This window comes from Photinus pyralis, unplaced genomic scaffold, assembly GCF_008802855.1.
Source record: "Photinus pyralis isolate 1611_PpyrPB1 unplaced genomic scaffold, Ppyr1.3 Ppyr1.4_LG3b, whole genome shotgun sequence".
NCBI classification, from domain to species: domain Eukaryota; kingdom Metazoa; phylum Arthropoda; class Insecta; order Coleoptera; family Lampyridae; genus Photinus; species Photinus pyralis.
Genome location: NW_022170510.1, coordinates 28,115,954 through 28,130,879, shown reverse-complemented (window position 1 = coordinate 28,130,879; position 14,926 = coordinate 28,115,954). Strand labels below are relative to the sequence as shown.

The 14,926-nt window shown below is 34.1% G+C and overlaps 1 protein-coding gene across 3 annotated transcripts in view; it reads left to right on the top strand.

The window, feature by feature from the left end:
- Positions 1 to 1,978, top strand: part of LOC116167291 — a 62,701-nt gene extending 60,723 nt beyond the window's left edge. For all 3 annotated transcript variants that reach the window (XM_031482618.1, XM_031482616.1, XM_031482615.1), the window contains exon 6: positions 145 to 1,978. In XM_031482618.1, the coding sequence (XP_031338478.1) occupies positions 145 to 171 (27 nt within the window). In that variant the 3' untranslated portion in view covers positions 172 to 1,978. The remainder of the gene's footprint in view (positions 1 to 144) is intronic.
- Positions 1,979 to 14,926: the final 12,948 nt, after the last annotated feature.

Genomic DNA, 14,926 nt, shown 5'->3' with positions numbered 1-14,926 from the left:
CATTGGCGCAAATCAAAAAGGCACTGTCTCGGCACAATGCGGCACATCATTAGCACATTTTGATTTTTTATTTTGATTTCTTTTTATATTTGAGTGAGATTTGAATGGTGCATGGTATTGATGAAGTTTTGTTTTCTTTTTCAGAATGAAATGGATAGCATGATGCTCTAGAAGAAGAGCAAGGTAAACAGTAAATCGGAAATTTCAGGTTGACGAACGTTTTTAACAAATGCTTGACGCTTTCTTTGACAATATGCATTTTGTGCTACTTTTACAAAAAAAATTGTCGTATACAATATAGGATAACATCTATGATCTATAGATGTAATATTTAAACGCTTAAGAGAATTAAGCGTTTAACTATGAAAATTAGTTTATTGTTAAAAACTTAAAATATAAATGTTTTGACTTAGAATGTGGACTGATTTTAAATGATCAATTAGAGTATGTATATCGCGGCTTTAAACACGTTTGTAAATTAGATAAACGCGTTAAGGATACTTGGTTATTTTTGTAACTATATCTTTGTTATGTGATCATATGAGGCTGGTATGATCAGGGGTTAAAAAAAACTTATTTGTTCCTTTAAGAGAAGTAACTGTGAAGTCTGTTACCCATTAAAAATAATACATTTATATGCGTTTTCCTTGTATTTATCATCCGCTCAAATACTTAGACCGTAGAAATTGTTAAAAAATGTTATGAGCCCAATATTATAAACTACAGTTACCTACCGTTTGAAAACGATGAAAAATATAAGGATCCGCAAAAATGTCTGTTCATAACAATCACTAATACCTTTAGAGCTTTTTGATAAATAATACTAGAATAGAAGTGTTAGAACGTGATATTAAAACATCGTAATCATATACGAGTGAATCACATTGTAGGTTATTTTTCAGTAGGTAAGTTGGAAATGGAAAAGGTACAGGTTTGACATATCTGCTTTCTGACGTAAACACCGAAAAAATCTTTCATAAATGCGGTTTCTTTCAGAAACACTCCCTCATATAATCTATGAATGAACCAGACAACCTGTTGCAAATAACAATCGATATCTTTTCCTTACTGGTCATAAAGTGCACTCGTACTTAAATGCTATGTACAACATATCGAGCGGGTTTTTTTGCTATTAACCGTTTATGAAGATTTTTAATTACACATATCCCAAAAAAAATACGTTAGCACATATTTATATTTTTGAAATTTGTCCAAACATATCTTCAGATATCAATTAGGAAAATCACATCTAACACAATTTTCTGGTACAAAAGAAAACGAAATTAAGGCATTAGGGTTAATGTTTACACGTGTCTTCCCTATCGTAAGAAAATTACTAGGCTTTAAGAATGTAGGTAGAACAAACCATATACACGCAAGCGCATCCAATCGCTCAATATTTCCAAAATGTTTCCCATTTGATTCAGGAAGACACCGTCTTCCACCAACCAAAGACTAATAAAAAATATCAATATTAACGCTAACACTTGGAATGTAGTATTCTTGTTTCTAGAACGTAATCAGACACTTTGTGATGAATTAGACAATAATTACAGTATCCCTGTAAACTTACGTAAAATTATTTTTAATTGGAACCTTATACTATAAAACTGCAATGACAATAACGTTAGTCAATTTACTAATATTAAACTAATTACCTGCGTGTATTTATATCAGAAAATACTTGGGCCAACAATTTTCTGCTATAAATACAGTAAAAAACGACTACATAATTAGATTGTCAATTTCAGTAGGTGTGAATGCACCTTTTAGTTACATGTCTAACCTCGTTTTAATCTTTATGTAAACTCTAATGCTATGTAATACTGTGATGTACCTATAGTAAACTTGGACAATATCAGAAACACCTATGTGTGGGGTCTAGCAGTATTTTTCACTTAGGTACGAGTGAAACCGTTATTTTATATGTAATATTTATATGTATCTCTAACTGGAATAAAATATATCTTGAGCATTGCTTTCTAGTTTTATTTACTCTACCTCTGGGCAAAGTTTCAAATGCAGTATTTAATATTTCACGTATCCCGCACCCCCTTAGGATTGTGACGAAGTTTTCAGTCGAAACTACACGAAGCAATTAAGGTAGGTAGTTTGCATCATGAGGAAGTCCCAAGATAGGTGAGTGTATTTTACCTTTACATTTTTACAATCCTTTACACTGAAATGAAAGTACGCAAAATTTGAAGCGAAACCTCAATGTGCGAATAATCGCCCCCCAGGAAGGTTCCCTCCGGAGTATTCGCACCCAGATGATTCGCGCGCGGAAGATTTAGATCCAAGAGAAGGCCCCCAAAAAAACTTGCCCCTGGGGTATTTGCTCTCAGAAAATGTGCCGTCAGTATCTTCTCTATATCGCTTTACACTTTCGAAAAGTAACGTGACTACCACCGATGCCATGTCAGCTCTCGTAAAGACTGTGATGCAGAATTACTTAACCAACCCATGCCCATATTTTGATCAGGAGATCAAAAATAGGAGTGAAAATCGGCTTTTATTAGCGCGTTTCTGGTATGAACGTTTCGAGGACAAACCTCTCGATGGAGAATATTCTGGAGGTGTAACATTTCGGGGGGTGAATTTACCGGAGAGAATTTTCTTCGTGCGACCTAAAGTCTCATTAATGGACGTAAAATACAATATAGAGCAACAAACATACAATCAAACCCACTACATCTACTACATCTACAGTTCTTTTATTTGAAGTAGCACAGAGACTAGGTAAATTAAAGACATCGTAAGAATTAATTAGGTATATTCCTTAATTAACATTTTGCAAATCCCACACAAGCATTTTACAATAAATGCAACCCCTTGACAATTAAAAAGCGCACGGGCGTTCCAGAATAATCAAATGGGATTTTTTGCAAACACAATAAATTGGGAAATTTCAAGCTTTCCTCATTTCGAAAACCTGATGTGCAGTCATATTACTAGTAGTAAGAACCAAAGGCAGCTTGATAGACAATACAACCAAGGACTGTCTTTCCGAGCGCTTTCTTTAAAAGTTAAATATCCATTTCGTTCATTTATTACTTCCTAGAGCTATAATGGATCGGGTCCAAGCATTTTTGTTAATACAATATGTTCCGTAATCAAGTTTTGTTAATGTGACGAGTTACGACATTTATAGCATCGAAACTGCAAAATAAGTACCGTCCGTTTACGAGGCGATCCATATTAATATTTAGGAAAGGTCTTGCAACGGCCGTTTATGAATATTAATTCAGATATACAGGGTGGTGTTTTTTATTGCCTTTTTTGAATAATCGATCAAAAGGAATCATTTAAAAATATTTTCTATCTTTTCTGATGGTATTTTTGAATTACTCATAAAAAATCAGTATGTTTTTGTTAAATAATGCTATGTCTAACTGACATGGTTTCGAAGTTATTTGACATTTTTCACGTTTTTTCACAGTTTCAGGTCTGACAACAGCAAATTGTGTTTTTTCAAGAATGGACAGTTAAAAATCTACTCTATTAAATGTTATTGGTCTAATTTTCAAATGCAATTCGATAATACATATAATCGGGCAAAGTTGACAATCGGTTTTTGGTCAAAAACTCGAATTTTTCAAATATTTACTATGTATCAATAGAAAGAGCATAGAAAACCGACAAAAAATGTACATGCAACATTTTTCTAAAGTGGACAGTTTTTTTTAGATTCTTTATTCAATGATTATTATTGGGAGAAATGTTTTATTTACTAACATAATATATTTTTAATTATTTATTTAAGATTTAGTTATTGGACTTTTTCTTATTTTTTTTGTAATAAAATTCCCAAATGCGATGATTATAGTTAATAATTAACGTTGAATTTCTCAAAAATGGCTTCAACGACTCTTAAAACGCCCCGACCAAATGCTAGCAAGGAAGAAGGAAGGAAATCTGCATTTTACTTGATTTTAAAAATGCACAAATAAGAATTCGCCATGAACTAAATAAGTACAGTGACCCTCAAACAAATTATACATGAGAAAACCAAAATGTTACAATCTGTAAGGATCCAATACCTACCTACAAGGTTATTATATAATAAATCAAATTCACAGACTCTCTTCCAAGTTACAGTTCGATTAGGAAACAAACTTTCTTAATTTTAGTGTATAAAGTCAACAAAAGCTAAATAATCTTAAGAGAAGTAGCTGCAATAATAACAAACTTAGCAATAGTAACAAATTGTATTCTGAACAGGGAAGAGGTACTTAAAAAGGGAAATTATTGATCTGGACCACACGCGAGTACTGAATATCGGAAGAGAGAACCCACGATGGTTCATCTAGCCGCATCAGTTCATAAACACAATCCTGATATCTTCAAAACGGAAAAAGTCGTGTTGAACTGGCCCAGGTGCATCAGTTAATAAAGTCGAAAAATGGTATTTACAAAGGAGAAAGTGAACGTCTGAACCCGGGTGTCGGTGCGGTGAAACCTTTAAACATCTCGAGAAACGACTCACAAAAGGCGATTGGAACGTAGTGATATCAAAACGAATATCCGAGAACTGAGTATCGGAGTAGGGTACTCAGCTGCGCACGAAGAGAAAATGGAACATATGACAAAGATGAAGGGATAGAATTCATGAGAAACATCTGTGTGACCTTCGTTGGCGAAACAAAGAACTATTGTAATAAACACTTGGAACAAATTTACTACATCTAAACTAGTGGAGTAAATACCTAGATGGCGTATTGAATATACATTAGTGTAAAAACTGAAAAATTAAATAAATTAAGAGAGATGTTCAAGCAGGAAAAATCACGTCACAAATCAATAATTTTGGTAATATTCAAGGTATTCGAACTGTTGACACGTTGGAAAGAGAAAGCATAGCTATTATATAACACTTTGTGGGCCATAAAATATTCAAAAGCGTCTTCGCGAAACGGCACCAAAGTGAAAATGAAAAAAAAGAAATGGGCCCAAAATGGGTAGGTACTTACAATTTATTTGGACTTTTCGTTGCTTAACGATTACTTTAAAGCCTGCTTCCCCGACAGATGCCTTTCCATCCGGACCCTAGGGTAGTAAGTGCGTTAAATCTGAATCGATATGAAAACGCCAACTTTTTTCAAAAATTTGTTTTTGCTAAAATCAACATTATCAAGAGTTTAAATAAGTGAAAAAGTTTCTCTGAATGACGTTTTGGGGGTCTCAAAGTTTGATATTGGCTAAAAATCTCATTAATGATCGGCGCTGCTGTTTGATAGGGATTTGAGGTTCCTAAGTGACCTTTTTGTTAGCGGAAATGTTAATATATCAATAAAGCAAAACATTCCTAATTACGCGAGCGGTCTCCAACCGTCTCAAATCAACACTGAGAAATTGGTTCATGGGGTGATATATAACAAAATATTTTTAATAAACTCACTATTTCTGTAAAGCACCCTGTCGGGATAAATTGCTGCAATTTTGCACGTAATTTAAACAACAAACAAACCAATTTAGTTTTCCAATAACACGTGCTTTCAATTATCGCGACTATAACTAAAGTATATACCGAGACCATTTGCGTAAGGCCAATTTCGAAAAGGCGAAGTAAAGAGCTAAAGGCAAATACCACGTTCGTATTTCCCAGTGGTATCTTCTGTCGTCATTTACGAGAAAATCCTACAATACGATTAACATTATATGGTATTACTTTCCGATATTTATTATTTTATTGCAAATACAGTTTAGGGGTTGATCACAACGTCTACCTATTTTATATCACGGTCGCATTTTAGAGGTTTCTTATGTTTCAGTTACGAAAATTTATAGCTTTTTACGTGAAAGCGATACCCGAACGAAACAATATCGACACCGTTTATTGCCAGTAACTTTAATCATCATATGAACATATGAACTATCCCGCAGGTCAGTATATACACTTTTAAAGAATTGCTTAATGCAATTATTTGTGTAATTCATATGCTAAAATACAAATACTGCCTCCCTGATGTACACGGGGTGTAAATTCCTCCTGAAACTTTTCTCATAACTTTTGTTTACTTAAAAGACCAAAGATGCAGTTGTCAAAATTCACCACGTATCCCGAAGACATGCTTAATCAAGGGATAATTTTCACTGGTTTCTCTAAGTAGGTACCTAAACTCGAAAATTCCAACGGCTAGCTCTGTATGAAATAATTGTGTAATATCTCCGAATGAAACAAGCGGTTTCTTTCCATTTTTTACTTGAAACTTGAATTTTCTGGTTAATGGACAATAAATATTCCAACACGTAACACAAATTTCTAATTATTTTATGTGGATTAGTTTTTCTACCCCTAACTTATTGTCTCTATTAGAAGATCCTATTTTAGGGCCAATTTACATAGGTAATTTTACTGAACTGTGGAAACTGCCTCAAAAGGATTTACATCTCTGTTAATATATTGCACATAATTGCTGAATGCGGAAATTGTTTAATAATAGCATAAAATTATAATTTCTATTCTTGATCAATGAAACTTTTTCTCTCCGCATATAAAATTGAATCGACCTCCTCTGTAAAATGGATATTTCTTATAGCGTTTTCGATTGGCAGAACTCGTACTGCACACTGAGAGAAAAATCTGTTAGCAGTAATTAAAAAAAATTAATACTATATGTGACTATACAACTTGTTATTCATGATAATTAAACAGAGTTTTCTGTACCTGTTTGATTACAGTCAAATTTTAATTTTATTTGTAATTACATCAATTATCGTAGGTATTTGAAAACCTGGCAACAGACATAAACGTTCTTTAGAGACAATTAAAGGCATTTATTATGAATAATAAACAGTTTAATTAGAATAAGTGTACGTTAATCAACCTTAAATAGTACACTAAATTGTTGTAAGTATTAATATATTTAGGAAGATTTTAACCGCAAAATAACTGTAGGTAGCAAAGTGAGGTGTTGTAGAAACGTAGTTAAATGAGAATGGTTTGTTAATTGACTTACTGCAGTACATCTTGATTAATTGTTTTAAAAATCTACTCATTAAGGGCAATTGGAATTAGTAATAACGTAATTCACAATGGTATTTATTAGAAAAAAAAGAAAAACGTACATATTACACTTAAAAACAACAACAATCCTATACCTATCTAACAATAAAAAATGAAAATCAAACGAAAATGCCACTTAGGATACAATTAATAAATTGTGATGTAATACCTATTCATTATTTACAATGATGCACTGATTGACATAAACAATATCTGAAAGCATAATATACTCGGTCGTGTCGTACGTTCCACCTTGAACACATCACGACATAAAATTTGAACAATTTTCATCAGTGAGGGCCAATTGCACCGTCAAAATTAAGTATCCCTTAAAGTTAAGCATAACTTAAATACCATTGTAATTAATAATTAATAATTGTCTTAATAATCGTTGCCATAGATTTTAAGTTCGACTTAAATTTAAGTGTTAAATTGGTGCAACTGGGTCTCAGTAGCTTAAAAACTTGGGGAATAATTTAGGTAGCCAGCAATAGTATAGCAAAAATATAACTCTTTCTACTTACCTAAGAAATCGTCGAAATATACATCAAGTCCCCATTTAATAAGTAATGACTTAAATTCGCTCATTTTGGGGTAGGTATGGCGTAAATTCAGCTCTTGGTACACTAGGTATAATAAAACCGAATAAAACTTACACCCGCACAGCACAATGTACCTGCATGCGTATATTAAGAAATTGCTATATACCTACAGCTTTTATGGTCGTCAAAAAACGAACGAAAACGGCTTCTGAAGACGATTGCTACAAGTAGATGTTTACTCGTCATAAATTAGTATTTCATAACGCCAACTAAACTAAACGTTTGTGGCAGTTACAAAAACGTAATTAAGCAAGAATATCAAATTCAATGCAACAGTTTTATAACTGCAGCGAAAATGCTATCTGCTGTTATTCTACCTATGAAAATCTACAACCGTTTAGCAAATATGTCTAATTGCCCTTATCCATCACTTCTAGAAAATCGATTTTACTTAGCACAGTATATGAGATTATTGTCATAAATTGATAACTAATTGAGGCAAATAAAAAGACATTTATTGTAATTAAAATATTTTCAGGTAGACACTTTGATTATTTCTCTCAGTGCACGAGTGTTGCACGAGAAACTGAAGAAATCCATGTGAAAATTGCTCTCAATGGAACATAAATATTCGTAAATATTTGTTGTCATTTGTCCATAACCTCATTTTAGATGTAGGTAATCGACAAATCTCTATTCTAAAAAATGACAAACGATTTCAGTATTATTTATGATAAACGATGAGGAATATAAATTTTAAATTCCTGTAAAGGACCAATTTTTGGCGTTCAGTTTAATGAGTAAGTGCAACTTTTTGTAAAATAGAAGTTATGGCTAGTTCATCATCTTCGCTATCGCTAGATGACGACAAAAAACTCTCCCGACGCAAGAAACAAATTCAAATTGTCGCACGTTTGTTTTGAACATTTGTTAACTAGCAGCTCCACGAGCTCATGGACCTCGTGCGTCGAAATTTGCACTGAGTGCGTAATTGTTGCATCACATTTGCCAATGGAACACAGAAAATTGTCTTAAAATTACCAATAGAACGTAAAAATTGCACTCGTGCAGCACGAGTTTTGCCAATCGAAAACGCTATTAGATTAGCCTATTTCGAATGGAATGTGAGTCGAATTTGGATGTCTCAAAATTTTTTTGGATACTGAATCGCTGGCGGACTTTTTTTTATTGTTTAGTATACAGTCAGGAAAATTTTGTCACCTACTTAATAGTGTAGACCACTTTAATTTGGTCGATCCATCCATCCATCCAATCCAAACTGATAATATGCAAAGGGAAAGGCTTTGTTTTGCCGACAAAAAGCCCAATCGCGCTTATAATTGGTTGTTTATTAAGCTGTCCCCTGAAACTACGTCAACGTAAAACAAACGGTGACTAAAACCACCCACAAACACCTGTCCATCTAGCTCAATTAAGTACAGGTACTAACAAACCTTTAAAGGGAATAATTATAGTCTTCCTATGGCACATCCGGCCTTCGCCACGACGAAATTCTCGATTTTGGCGTAAATTTTATTAATTTTAGATATTCAGCAGCCGTCACCCCCTCCAAAAGTCCAAAGAATTAATTTAAAAACTGTTTATTAGCACCTGATGTCATATCGGGTACGAAATAGAATAGTTTAACATGAAAACTCTTAACTGGGTCGTAATTTGGACTCAATTAAACACAAAACTAATCACTTACAAATGAAACAAATTTATTCAACATCAACCAATGATATCAGCTGAAAGGGGCCAGATAAAACACAACACGCAACAAGCAATCGATTAAACAAATTAAATTTAGTTAACAATTCTTATCATCCGGTCAAATTTACGTTTTTCAAAAAACAGACGCCTTAACACATAAAACAAATACCAAGATCGGAACGTCACTTCTCTGACTGATTCGATTTAGACGTTGTAATTACAATTATGGTATTGGTCCTTTGATGGTGGACAACACTCCCTTTAACTAGTATTGGGAAACTTCTTCGTAAACGTAAAACACGCTTCCGCCTAACTCTACTTATAAAATTCACTTTTATCCGTCTAATTACTCGTAACAATACTTGAGCCTAAAGCCTAATTTACATTTGGCAAGTTTACTGGCGGAAGGTACTGTCGGCCAGTAAACTTGCCACGTGTAAATGCGCGGAAAGTGCCAGTTAAATAGAAATAGGGTAGCAAGTTTACTGGCAGAAAGTACTTTCCGCCAGTAAACTTGCCAAATGTAAATTAGGCTTAACTTTCTCCCACAAGAAGTGTCAATACCGGCAAACCTGACTGACTGACCAACAACGCCCACAAAGCAAACAAGATACGGAGAATCGCATACGATTTTCAGTAGGGGAAAGCGATAAAGAAATTTCTACAACCGGAGATAAACAAATACTGTGCAATTATTGCCAGATGTTTAAATTCTAGCCCTTTAACACGCAATAAAATTGAACAAATAAATAAAATACAAGGTGTTTAAACAAATGAATGCACAACTAACAATTCTCATATAAAACAAAATTCGAATTCAAGTAATATGATCGAAACTTTTAACGTTAAAAATAATTGAAATGCACATGCAGGGTATGCCATCGTTATTGCAAAGCCGAAGTCAAATAAAACGTCCGTATGGCGTATTTGACACAATACAATGGGTTTATTCTTTAGGCGGAGCTCATTAATTATTTTGTATGGTGTGCGCACACACCGAAAAAGTGTTTATAAATCGGCTCTTACTTACCGGGTTTCTTTATTGAAATTCAACACTTTGCTTTCCCCCCAACCAATTAAATATTAAAATAAAGGTAATAAATGAAATCCCACGTATTTCTCAAATAGGCCAAATTTGCAGTTTCCACGCCGCCGAAGGGACATCATGCGGAATTGGCAGTTGTAAAGATGACTAAATATGATCTAAATGTTCGACATTGAGTCTCCAGACATCCGGAATACATTAACACGAAATCTCCCTCTAAGTTTCGACGACATATAGAATTTCTATAATATACAATCTCAAAATTCCACAACCAAATTACAAACACTTTCGCTGGCCCAATTCTAACGTTATTTTCTTACTGATTTGGATTCCGCTTAAGTGCTCTGTGCTCTTATTTAAATTCGACTTTATTCTCATGCCATCTAGGCGTTGTAATCCACTAGTTAAGATAATTTTGGTGCGTAGAATCCAAAACAATTCGTACTTTTTCGATCAGACTTCTCAATCAAAAGTTATAGACTAAACCAATTTCGAAAGAAAATTCAAAGGGCTGTAACTTTTGAACTAGTAGCCCAATCTTGGAACTGTTTGAAATTATGGATTCTACAGGCCACATTCTATAAGAAAAATTTTTTCCGGGTCGATCTGAGACAATTTTTTTTTCGGGCCTCAAAAAAAGGCAGTGTATAAACCTTCCTTTTTTACCAAAAATCGACTGCACCAAAATTTCTCGGGAAAACACTTTTTCTTATTAATTTTGGTGCGTAGAATCCAAAGCAATTCGTACTTTTTCGATCAGACTTCTCAATCAAAAGTTATAGACTAGAAACCAATTTCGAATGAAAATTCAAAGGGCTGTAACTTTTGAACTACTAGCCCAATCTTGGATTCTACAGGCCACTTTCTATAAGAAAATGTTTTTTCCCGGTCGATCTCAAACAATTTTTTCCCGGCCTCAAAAAAACGCAGTAGATACTTTTAAGTTATTTAAGTATTTGAGAACAATTTAGAAATCTTTAGGGAAAGTTTCCATTGTCACAAAATCAAATATAAAAATCCCATACAACTGAATTCCGAACGATCCTGGAGTGAAACTTTTTGACCCGATAGTCTACGTAACTTAAAAACAATAGGGACCTTTCATATATCCTTAAGACCATGTGTACCAATTTTCAAAGCGATCGCACGTTTCTAAACAAACTATCATGCACACGGACAAACGGATGATCAAAAATGTATCTGTTCCAAAATCGCTAGGATTAATTTCAGAAATGTGTACGTGTCATGTGCACGACATACGATCGCTTTGAAAACTGGTAAACGTATTCTTAAGGATATAACTGGTATAAGAAAGGTCCTGGTAGGTACCTCCTATATAATAATAATATTACGCTTTTACTCCCCTTAAATTTGTATATAACAATAGAAATATGAAAAAAGCTAACCCCATACAAAGTATAACTTGATTTTTTAAGTAGTATTAAGACTTTTATCTAGTATACTATTTTAAATTTTTAATGTATTTGAGTGACAAGTATTCGAATACTTTTCAAAGTAAGTTAATGAAATACTTTTCAAAGTATTGGAATACTTTTTATAGTATTCGAATACCTTTGATAGTATTAGAATACTTTTGAAAGTATTCAAATACTTTTTGAAAGTATTCCGCCCAGCTCTGCTTGTAGTAAAGCTTTGTGCTACTTTTACTACCGTCAAATAACTGTAACTGAATTGTATAATTTCAATGGAAATCCCTATGCCGGTAAAACTACGAATGTCTGAGAGTTTTAGAGGATTTCTTTCCAACAGCTTTATAATCACGAGTTAGAGGTTGCACGTAAACAAATTGGTATCAATTGTTGTTTTATCTAAACCCATTAACTTTTAACACTCATGCATTTTGTACAAAAAAATACCTGACAAATAATCTCTAAAGATAAAGAAATTCTACACAAAGAAACACTTGCAAATTTTGTAAACTTAAATCCACTTTAAAAAAAAGAAATAATTTCGCATATTTATCTAAACAATTTCAACTACTTTCATTATTCACACGTCCATTCACAACTATAACCTCTACTCACTTTCCACATACCTTCATTTTAAAGGTATTCCGCATATTCCATATCTTGAATATGGCATATTAGAAGAGTGGGATATCCAACTGGGTATGTGCTATTTCAACAAAGGATGACTTCGTGGAATGGAATAAGGAAAAATGAAAGGAAAACTACAGTTAGGTTAAAAAGCCCTTTTCACATACTGCATTAACACGGATGTTAACTGTTCAGACATTTACACAACACTAATTAGATTGTAAGACTATCCACGCAACGTTAATCCTTAAACTACGTTTCGCGGATTAGATACTTCTGCGTGAAAAGGAGAGCGATACCATGGACGTTGCAAACATTACATTAGATTCAAAGGCATGGGATTAAAAAAAAAGCTCATGAGATTAAATTTAGAGAATCAGTTCTGTGCTTTAGCGGAGCAATTCATAACTTTTGTCAATATCCCATTTACGGAGTAATTTCATTAAATAAGCAAGTAACTTTGATTTGAGCGTAAGTATTAACAAGTGCGCATTATGAAAACTTTCAGTGGAATTCAAAAGTTAGCTAACTTCAACAATTCCATTCTTAGAATTTATTACCTGCCATTCAAAGCATTTACAATCGGATGTCGCCTTCTAAATCTAATTACCCACCACTATAATATCAAGGATTATTTAGACATCCTACATCTGCTAAGCACAAGATTAAAATTGACGAGAATTATCATAATGTATCCCTGTGCTGAGCTAGAAGTAGTCAGGCAATAATGTAAACCGTCAACGTCAGTATAACCACAGACAACATATACTATGTTCCATTTCCCACTGCGTCTTCGAATAAATTGAACACTTATATTCACTAAGGCAAAAAATACGATAACACGTGCGTATCTTGAAACTAATTAGCTCTTATCGCAACGACCGGAGACAACACTTTTACAAAAGACTACTCTTAATTTTGTAACACGTAATCTCTTTAGAATTAAATTTAAAAAATACATGCTACCATTTAAACAATAAATGTTTCTAAATGACTTCAAATTCGAATAACATGATCGAAATTGTGTTCATTTTGAATTAGAGACCAACATTTAACGTTTAAAATAAATGAGTGACAATCGAATTGCATTTTAGATTTAGAGGGTTTGAATTTTAATTATCTTTTGAAGCGTTTTATGGTTACTTTTCCTCCATCTCAACTGCCGTCCCAAATTCGCTCGAGAGGCCCCTTCAAAATTCCTGGAATTCTAGAGCGGCACTGGTCTGCCGCTTGACTTCCCCGCTTTAGACCGAAATCGTATCCTTCCCCGGATAGAACCAGCTTAGCAGTCAAAATCGCCTGTTTTGAAGTGTGTCCCTAGAGGACCAAGGAGGATCCAAACCCCATCAAGAAGCAGTCTGGCAGTTCTTTTAACTAGACGGATCGAGTCGAGAGTATCGGAAGGTGCCATCATAGGGGCCACTGGCCTACCTTCCTCTGAGGATAGTCTTTCGAAGGAAGTTGCTGCTCAAGAAAAAATACTCCCATTGTAGCTGTCAACTGGACTTGCCAGATCCCCCCAAAGTTAAGACTGATGACGTCTCAAAAGCTCAGTTAGCGCTCTACTTTTCGAAGGATCATGTGGGAGTTGTTCTCAGTAGATAAGCCAATTTTGGAATAAGTAAGCAAGGCTTTATAAAGTGGTAAGTCAATTTTGAGGTAATAACTCTAAATCCGTGCCTACCTTGATGCTCGGATAGAGTGACTCGGATCGTTCTAGGCCTGAAAATGGTTTAAAAAGCACAGCTCACATTTTGAAGGATTGAAGGCTTATTTTTTGAAACCTTCCATAAGGGTCATAAGGTCTGCCAGCACACTCTCTGGTGGACCTGCTATGGTTCCGTCATCAGGGTACCAAAGATTGAGCCCATGCGCAGACTGAACAATGTCAACTTGCTTATTTATACTTATAGATTTGTTGAAATTTTAACCACAGATGCTTCTCGTAAAGACAAGCATATCGCATGTTGTAAAAATCAAATGTGCGCATGCGCAAACTGCACAATATCAACTCTTTTTTAAAGACAGAAGACATAGCATCGGATAACTAGTGTTTAATGACGTCGCACTACCCGCCAATCAGCTTTATTTGTAGAATTAAGGTGGAACGCACTTGCGCAACAATCAGTTTTAGGTGTATCATTGCTCATATGCAAAATGGAATGGGAGAAAAATAAAATAAAAATAAAATTAGGGGCGAAGAGGATTTAATTATCACAGGAGACTGAAACGCGGTAGTAGGAAAATGTAGGGAGAACAACATAGTACTTAGGACGGTGCGATTTAGGAAACAGAAATGAAAGGGGTGGGGGAGGGGCGGTTAATACAATTTTGCGCTAAAGCATTGCATTTTACTCGGAATAACATTATTGTTTAAATTTTATTTTTTAACTTTAAAAAAGGTCGCTACGATTCATCAAAGTGAGGCTTGCGCGTGAGGAATTATTCGGAAAACAATTAATTAAATGGCAACATTGACAAAAAGTCATAAAAGCGATTGGGTTTCAATGCAGAGGTTAACAGATGACATCGAAAAATATACAGTGTTCTATTTAAAAAATCA